Source organism: Phaseolus vulgaris, chromosome 4, assembly GCF_051622355.1.
Source record: "Phaseolus vulgaris cultivar YP4 chromosome 4, ASM5162235v1, whole genome shotgun sequence".
NCBI classification, from domain to species: Eukaryota; Viridiplantae; Streptophyta; class Magnoliopsida; order Fabales; family Fabaceae; genus Phaseolus; species Phaseolus vulgaris.
In genome coordinates, this window is record NC_143501.1 from 32,231,700 (window position 1) to 32,241,551 (window position 9,852).

At 33.7% G+C, this 9,852-nt stretch overlaps 1 protein-coding gene across 1 annotated transcript; it reads left to right on the forward strand.

Annotated features, from left to right (window-relative positions):
• Positions 1–7,680: 7,680 nt before the first annotated feature.
• Positions 7,681–8,019, forward strand: LOC137838631 (uncharacterized). Its single transcript, XM_068647871.1, has one exon. The coding sequence runs from the start codon at positions 7,681–7,683 to the stop codon at positions 8,017–8,019; it is 339 nt and encodes a 112-aa protein (XP_068503972.1).
• The last annotated feature ends 1,833 nt before the right edge of the window (positions 8,020–9,852 follow it).

Sequence of the window (9,852 nt, forward strand, 5' to 3'; positions counted from 1 at the left end):
TTTTAAGTGATGTAATACAATCATACCCAGTAAAATAAAATTTCATGATATAACTCTTATTTATACTTATATATAAAGGGATTTTCCTTTTAATCTCTCTCAATTTTTTTCTTATTTTATCTTTATATTAATATTTGATTTTATTTTATTTCATTATTATGGGTATTGCGTCATTTTTTATTTTTTAAAAAATTTGAAATTTTTAAAATATTTGAAATTTTTTAAATATATGCTCATTCCCTTTTCTTTTATGGAAAAGTTACTTCGAAACTGATTTACTTATTCAAAATCTTTAAATAGGGAGAAACTTATGTTAGAAGAAAGTAGAAAGAGGAAGGAATGTAGAAAGAGGAAAACACTGAACCTAAGACATTATTTCCCATGCGTGGTCCTATCAATGTCGTGCTTACCCCTAAGCGCAAGGTTCCTATGTGAAGGAACATTGTTAAGAGCGTGCGTAATTTGGATTCGGTGCGTGTTGCATCCTCGAAAAAAAGTTGCATACATTTCTACATCCATTGGAGAGTGTAGGGAAAGGTTGATAGTTTTGTTTGTGAATAGAAGAAAAAAAAGTTGCATACGCTTATTTTTTTCATTTTACTCTTATAACAACCTTTCATTCTATTAAATTATTCTGGGCATTTCGTAATTTCATAGAGAACAGTTTTCAAATTGATAAAAGAAACAATTTTTAATTCTTCTCTACTTGGTTGGTCACTATTGAATATGAATATCTCCGTATAAACCCACGTACCCACCGTACTTTCCACTTTCATTCTCACTTGTTTTTCTCTTTCTATGTTTTGATTAATCTTTCTAGAACCTTAATTTAACCTTTGTCTTATGATTCTGTAATTGAAGTTTGTTAGTAGATGGAGGGGAAGGACTTAATAGGCGTTGTCTCTTTCATTAGAGGGATTTGCTTTTGTCTGATCCTTATTATTTCTTGAATTCTAAAAGAAATGAGTTGAACTTCATTTTCTTAATAAATCTATTTTGTAATATTTATTTATTGATTTATGCATTACTCTTTAAAAATGGATGTCAAAATGAACGTTAACGACGAGATCTATTATCATTTTTTGCATGTCCTTGGAAGTTTATAGTAGGTGAAAATTCTCCTAATTTATGGTCCACCATAAGATCTATTATATAAATATGTAAATGTTCTTTTCCATTATGGATAGCGATGGTATGACCAATCGTTGTAGGTAGATGCTCTAGACGTGAAGATTATATTTTTTTCCACTTTTGTGTTTAGCAGAAATTATTATTTTATCCTTATAATAATATTTTATTTTCTTATTTTAGGGTTTAGGGAAGGAGATATTTGTCATTTAGTGATTTCTTTATTTTTAAAATCTAAATTTTGAATTTTAAATTTTAAATTTTAAACTTTTTAATTTTAAATTTTGAATTATGGAGTAATTGTATTCATAATTCAAAATGTTATTTATATTTATTTTTAAAAACTAATAGTCTCTCAACATAATTCAAAATTGCAATTAGAGAACAGTGAGTTATTCAACCAAACATTTTCCTTCAAACCCCATTTTTCTCCCTTTTCTTCTTCAATGGTTCAGAAAAACCACTTACACCATTCAAGAATCTCGATCTCCGCAACGTCATTTAATAAGTGAACCATTTTTCCCGAAAGTGTAACTGTGTAATGATCCAAGAAAGAAGAAGAAGAAGAAGAAAGTTTCATGCTTTCAACGAAAAGAACTTTTTCAATCTTTTAAGGTATGCACATTCTCTTCTTCACTTTACCCAACTTCTTTATTACACTTTTTTATACTATATGTTATTTATCATTATATTTTTTTGTCTCTCATTTCTCCTATCTTTTCTCTGCAAATTTGTTTTTTCTTTACAAAATTTGTTCTTTCCTATGTTTGTGCACCTTTTATAACCTTTATTCTTCGTTCTCCCTAGATATGTGTTTTCGTGTCAATATTATGGGAGTACACACCTTTTTGCCTTCTAGAATTTAACATTATTAATTATTATTTTAAAATGGGTGATTTTATTAGTTTTTGTATTTTCTTTTAAATCTTCGTTTGTTCAAAATATATAAACATTGATTAATTATTGGATTCGAGAAAGGAGAAATAAAAGAAACATGTAAAAAAAAAGAGTAAACTGAAATTGTTTAAATTTAGAATAAAAAATATATATATATATATATATATATATATATATATATATTTATTTTCATGGAATTCCTTTAACTATTAAGTTTATCTATACCTTTTATACCTCTATATCTTCTTCTTCAATATTCTACATCTTCTTTTATATATAAAAGGATTCCCCTCTTAAATGCCATTTTATTTTATTTCAATTTTATACTTGTAATTATATTTTATTTTCTTATTTTAGGGTTTAGGGAATGAGATATTTGTCATTTTGTGACTTCCTTATTTTTAAAAAATAAATTTTAAATTTTAAATTTTGAATTTTAAAGTTTGAATTTTAAATTTTAAACTTTTGAATTTTAAATTTTGAATTATGGAGTATTTGTAAACATAATTCAAAATGTTTTTCATATTTATTTTTAAAAACTAATATTCTCTCAACATAATTCAAAATTACAGTTAGAGAACATAGAGTTATTCAACCAAACATTTTCCTTCAAACCTTATTTTTCTCCCTTTCTTCTTTAATTTATCAGAAAAACCACTTACACCATTCAAGAATCTCTATCTCCGCAGCGTCATTTAATAAGTGAACCATTTTCCCCAAAAGTGTAACTGTGGAATGATGCAGGAAAGAAGAAGAAGAAGAAAGTTTCATGGTTTCAACAAAAACAACTCTTTCATTCTACACATTCTCTTCTTCACTTTACCCAACTTCTTTGTTACACTTTTTATGTTATATGTTATTTATCATTATATTTTTTTGTCTCTCATTTCTCCTATCTTTTCTCTGCAAATTTGTTCTTTTCTTTATTAAATTTGTTCTTTCCTATGGTTGTGCACTTTTTATTTCCTATATTCTTCATTCTCCCAAGGTGTGTTTTCATGTCAATATTATGCGAGTACACACATTTTTCACTTTTACAATTAAAATTATTAATTATTATTTTAAAATGGGTAATTTTATTAGTTTTTGTATGTTCTTTTAAATCTTCGTTTGTTCAAAATCTATAAACATTGATTAATTATTGGAAACGAAAAAGGAGAAATAAAAGAAACATGTAAAAAAAAGAGTAAACTGAAATTGTGTAAATTTAGAATAAAAAAGTAAAAATGAAAACGAATATATATCTTTATTTTCATGGAATTCCTTTAACTATTAAGTTTATCTATACCCTTTATACTTATCTATCTTCCTCTTCTTCTATATTATATATCCTCTTTTATATATAAAGGGATTCCCCTCTTAAATGTCATTTTATTTTATTTCAATTTTATCCTTGTAATTATATTTTATTTTTTTATTTTACAGTTTAGGGAAGGAGATATTTGTCATTTTTGTGACTTCTTTATTTTTAAATTTTAAATTGAGTTTTAAAGTTTGAATTTTAAATTTGGAATTATGGAGTATTTGTAAAAAACTTCAAAATGTTTTTCATATTTAGTTTTAAAAACTAATATTCTGTCAACATAATTCAAAATTGCACTTAGAGAGCAGTGAGTTATTCAACCAAACATTTTCCTTCAAACCCTATTTTTCTCCCTTTCTTCTTCAATGGTTCAGAAAAACCACTTACACCATTCAAGAATCTCTCCCTCCGCAGCGTCATTTAAGAAGTAAACCATTTTTTCCCAAAAGTGTAACTCTGTAATGATGCAGGTAAGAAGAAGAAGAAGAAAGTTGCATGCTTTCAACAAAAAGAACTCTTTCAATCTTTTAAGGTATGCACATTATCTTCTTCACTTTACCAAACTTCTTTGTTACACTTTTTATGTTATATGTTATTTGTCATTATATTTTTGTCTCTCATTTCTCCTATTCTTTCTCTGCAAATTTATTATTTTCTTTACAAAATTTGTTCTTTCGTTTGTTCGTGCACATTTTTTTCCTCTCTTCTTCGTTCTCCCTAGGTGTGTGTTTTCGTGTCAATATTATGCGAGTACACACCTTTTTCACTTTTAGAATTTAAAATTATTAATTATTCTTTTAAAATGGGTGATTTTATTAGTCTATGTATTTTCTATTAAATCTTCGTTTGTTCAAAATCTATAAACGTGATTAATTGTTGGATCCGAACAAGGAGAAATAAAAGAAACATGTAAAAAAAAGAGTAAAGTGAAATTGTTTAAATTTAGAATAAAAAAGTAAAAATTGTTTATTTTCATGGAATTACTTTAACTATTATGTTTATCTATAACTTCTTCTTCTGCTTCTATATTCTATATCTTCTTCTTCTATATATGAAGGGATTCCCCTCTTAAATGCCATTTTATTTTATTCAAATTTTATCCTTGTAATTATATTTTATTTTCTTATTTTAGGCTTTAGGGAAGGTGATATTTGTCATTTTGTGACTTCTTTATTTTTTTAAACTAAATTTTGAATTTTAAATTTTGAATGATGAAGTAATTGTAAACATAATTCAAAATGTTTTTCATATTTATTTTTAAAAACTAATATTTTGTTAAATAATTCAATATTGTAGTTAGGGAGCTGTGAGTTATTCAACCAAACATTTTCCATTTGTTTCTCGAAGCTACAAGAAGTTTAGGAATTCACAATAAGCTTGCAAAGAAATTTTTTATTTTTTCATCATCGTATGTATAAATACATATGCTGATGAAAAAATAAAAAATTTCTTTACAAGTTTATTGTGATTTCCCAATCTTCTTGTAGCTTGTAGAAACAAGTTGTGGGATTTTGTATTCAAACTACACGTGTTATGACTATTGCTACAACAATAAGTCTAGGAAATGGATGTGGGGGTTGTTTATATAATAAAATAAGACATGGCAACACACGGTACTATTGTAATTTTTTTTTCTCAATAGTTATTTGGGCCTCAGGCCCAATACCTTAGCATAAAGCAATTGCTTACTACACCATTCCGGATAAATTGCTTTTGGATGTGTATATTAATTACATATAGCTAGCTTACAGAGTTAAACTCTACTCTATAATGCATTAAAATTTCTTTAAGGTCAACAGGCTTCGGGTAAGGAGAGCTTTTTGATTTTAGAATTCTGGACAGGAGCAGTCCTCTGTGAAAGGGAGTTTGTTCCCTTTGAAGACATGGTTACAATGTGAAAGGGAGTTTGTTCCCTTTGAAGACATTCTTTTGTAACAGTGAAACAATAATAAACAAGAATATTCAATGATTTGTTTGTGTCTTTCTGCCATTTTTTTGGGATCCTAACAATCTTCCTCTATATTTCTTCAAGTGGTAGCACAATTGGTTCAAATAAAAGAAGTTAATAGTTATAGAGCTAAGAGTAAATTATACCCTACGTAGAGAAAATATATCCTCAAAAGTACTCCACAAATTAGAAGTAAACACTGCATATATAATATCAATCCAATGTGTAATTCTTGAATTACAAAAACACCAGAAGAATAAGGAGGTAAAGGCTAATTGTCAATAAAAGAGAAAAGGAAAAGCACAAGTTAGTTTGTTCCCTTATTATAACTTCAATAATCACACAAAGTCACCACAAAAAATAATAATAATTTCTTAAAAGGATGATATAAAGATTTCTCTTCAGCGTCCTGAAAGATGAACCAAATAATATCTTCAACTTTCAACTTCTAATGGACCAATGACCAGGACCAAAACAAACAATGGGCCTAAAGATATACTATTTATATATATATATATAATTATTTTTATTTAAAAATTTGAATATATAAATAACATTATTTAACTTGATTAAATTATTTCATCCTTGTATCATCTTTGTTTTTTATCATTATGAATTTCACCGTATTTTTAATCTGAAGTGTATTAAGTCTTATGCATTATATAAATATTAGAAAAACAAATTAAATATTTAACATTTTATTTTCTAGTTACAATATTTCTAATATATATTCTCTTCTTCTATTTTCCAAATTTTTTAGATGAATTGTTAGTTACTATTGTCTTAAAAAGTAATCTAATAAATAATATAACTTATTATGATTGAATTTATTATATAGTTAAAATAATCGTCGAAAAAAATATAATTTATAAATTTTATTCCTACATATGTATTAAATTTTAGCTCTCACTATTAGATCTTCGTTTGGTCATTCAACGCAACAATAGAGTATGAATAACAGAAATGAGAAACTTTCTCTTTCACTATAAGTGAATATTGGAAGAAATAAAATAATAAAACTTCTATTAGTAATTTAAAAAATTATTTTCTTACTGTTTGATTATTTGTTTTAAAATTAAAACAATGAAAGGAAAAAATAAATATTTCTCTCAATTTTGTAAAATTTTCAATGTTCTTAATTACTCACCCAAACAAAATTGAAAAATCCTATTTTCCTAAAATTACATAGAAATATAAAAACAAATTCAGAAAAATCATTTTAAAATTTGAAATATTGTCCAAGCAATATTTGACATTTATTGAATCTCCCAATTTTTGTTACACAGTGGTGTGAGAAACCTTATTATATCTTCACTTGGGAGACAAAAGCTTACAATATAAGGATTAAGGATTAAGTTTGAGGTTATCCAAAATCAGAGAAATTACGTTAAGAGAAATTGCATGAAGTAAAACAAAGATCACAGATTATTGCGACGTTGTGGTTTATCCTTGGAGTGATCTTGGGTGCTTTTTCCCTTACATTTTGGACGTTGTTATCTACTCTTTCCAAGGAGTTTTCTGCTCTTACTCATTTCATCTGACCCTACAACATTATAACACTAATTAATCATTTCATTTAATTTCTTCATGCACATTGAGAAAAGGTGGAGAGGTTTATTATGAAGTGAAATTTAAGCCTAACTCAATCGCATAAAACCGGCTCATGGAGTGAGGTTTGCACCCACTTATATGGTACACTCTCCTCGATGGAGTGTTATTCAGTCATGGGTTCACGCACCCAATTCTGACATGTGTGAGTGACGACGAGTGCAGGAGGATAATGTCGGAACTCCACGAAGGGATCTGCGAAAGCCACGTAGGGGGGAGATCATTAGCATCCAAGGTGATCCGTGCAGGGTTCTATTGGCCGTCAGTAAGGGAGGATTGCGTGAGATATGCCCAGCAGTGTCAGATGCAAGCGTACTGGCACAAGGCGCCTCCAGAAGAGTTGAGGTCGATTTATAGCCCGTGGCCTTTCCACACATGGGGAATCGACATTTTGGGACCTTTCCCTTAAGCGATAAGGCAGATGAAGTATTTAATAGTCGCCATCGAGTATTTCACAAAGTGGATAGAGGCAGAACCAGTGGCGCAGATCACTACACATAAGGTACAACACTTCGTATGGAAAAACATTGTGTGCCGCTTCGGTGTGCCGAGGCGTCTTATTTCAGATAATGGCACCCAGTTTGCCAGCCTGCAAATGAGTAAGTTGTGCTCAGAAGTAGGCATCAAGCAGGTGTTCGCATCAGTCGAACACCCCCAGACGAACGGACAGGTGGAGTCCGCAAACAGAATTTTGTTAAGGGGGCTGAAGCGAAGACTTGAGAAAGCTAAAGGGGCGTGGGTAGAGAAGGTACCAAGGATCGTATGGGCTTACCACACCACGCCTCAATCTTCCACCATGGAGACGCCGTTAAGCCTAGTGTACGGGTCGGACGCCATGATCCCAGTAGAGATTCATGAGAGCTCGCCCCGTTTCCAAAGCTTTGTGGCAGAGGAGTCCAACGAGGAGAGAAGGGTGAATCTAGACCTATTGGATGAGGCCAGGGAAGAGGCGAGAATAAAGGCTGAAGCTGTGAAGAGAATGGTGGAGCATCGGTACAGTTCTAAGGTGAAGCGACGACAATTTCAAGTAGCTGACCTGGTCATGCGCAAGGTTCATCCATATGAGCTGGAGAACAAGTTGTCTCCCAAGTGGACCAGGCCCTTTAGAATAACTGAGGCTAAGGGGAACGGTTAGTACAAGCTTGAGACTTTGGAAGGAGGCCCCATTCCACGGTCCTGGGATGCAGCCAATTTAAAGTTTTACTTTAGTTAAAGAACGCTATGTAGTACACAGTTTTAAAAGGGGACACTCTTTTTCCCTCTCGGGGGTTTTTTAATGAGGTCGCCCAAGTAAAAAAGAAGTTCAAGACTACTTTGTCTCATCTCCCTTTACCCCTTTTTCTTGTAATGTAAGGAAACGCTAGAGGGAAAGGCCGCCGCTTTGGGCGTCGCCGGGTGTGGGCGAGGACGCAAAACGTGCAAAACAGCTTGGACGTGTCGCCACCCCAAAAGGAGTGGCAGAAGCGCGCTCTTCGGACGTAGGCGTCAAGTTTGAAAGGTACGTGTAGCAAAGTTAAAATCCGGGCGTTTAGTCCCTAGGCAGGGGTTAACGGATTCCTTCGGGACGCCCCCTCCCCAGGTGAGAAAGGCTAGCCCCGGTGTCTGATTCCTCGACACCTCGCAAGGAAGTGGCAGGGGGCGTTTCCTTCGAGTGTGGGCATCAGGCAGTAAGGAAGTTTGGAGCAGTGGAGAGCCAGGTGATTCTAGTGCAGATACACGCCATGTAGGAGAGGCGCCATCCTTTGGGAAACCTTCTCCTTAGGCATAATCACCAAAAACCCTGGTCATCTTGGTGTTTAGACACACCGGGGACGATACGACATTGCTTTCAGCATGCCTCTCCCCGGGCGTGGGCACCAACAACACTGATTCGCCTTGGTGATTTTAGACACTCTGGGGATGAAACGGCGCTGCCTTCGGGCAGGTCTCTCCTCAGGCGTGGGCACCAAGCGCGCAGAGATAAGGGCTAGTTGCCTTGGTGTTTAAACACCCCGAGGACGATACGGTACTACTGTAGCATGCCTCTCCTCGGGCGTGGGCACCAAAGTGGGACTTTGTCCCAACTGTTTAGACACGTTGAGGACGAAACGATCGTGCGTTCAGCAGGTCTCTCCTCGAGCGTGGACACCCAGTGCAGGTAAGCAGGCTTCGGCCAAGTTAAGTCCTCCCTCACCCTCGAGCGATGTCGAGGCCACAGAAGAGCTGAGCCCTCCCTCGCCCTCGTGCGATGTCGAGGCCATAGAAGAGAGGGGCCCTCCTTCATCTTTAAACGATGACGAGGCCAGTAGCACCTTTGGCAGTAAGTGCCTCAATGCATAAGAGGAGTAAGTAAAGAGCGAGTCGAAGTTGTTACGAGTCAAAGAAGTAGAAGGGATTCGAAGAGCAAAAGGGAAAGGCATGGAAAATACAAGTTATCAAAGACATTAAGAGCAGAAAAGAATGTGCAAGAGTATGTAGACAAAGAGCAATTATATTCAAATGCGTGGAAGAATATGTTCACAGCGATTACAAAGTCAAAAGAAAAACAATTATGTACACATAGTGAAAGTGTTGCAAAGTTAAAGAAAGAGGCTAATCTTCAGGAGCCTCTAGAGGCACAATTTTGCCTTCAATTATCTCATTGAAGGGGCTGCAGTCGGAGACGTTGATTCCTGGGTTCGCGCAGGCCGCTTGGGCAAGGGCCTCAACAAACCCATCAACGAACGCAGTCGCAGATTCTTGGACCAGCCTCTCCTCTGTTGTTTGGAAGTGTTTTGCTTGTGAGGCCAGCTCCTCATCCTTGGTCGCAAAGGCTTTGACCAACTCTGCCCGCAGTTCGGCTTCCAACAGGTCAAAGGCCTTCACCTTGGCTTCAAGAAGCTCGCACTCCTTAGCCTTTGTTTCCAACACCGCCTCAGCTTTGCCCAGCGCTGCCTCAGCTTCAACCAGCGCTACCTCGGCCTTGCCCAGCTTTTGCTCGCGATCGACG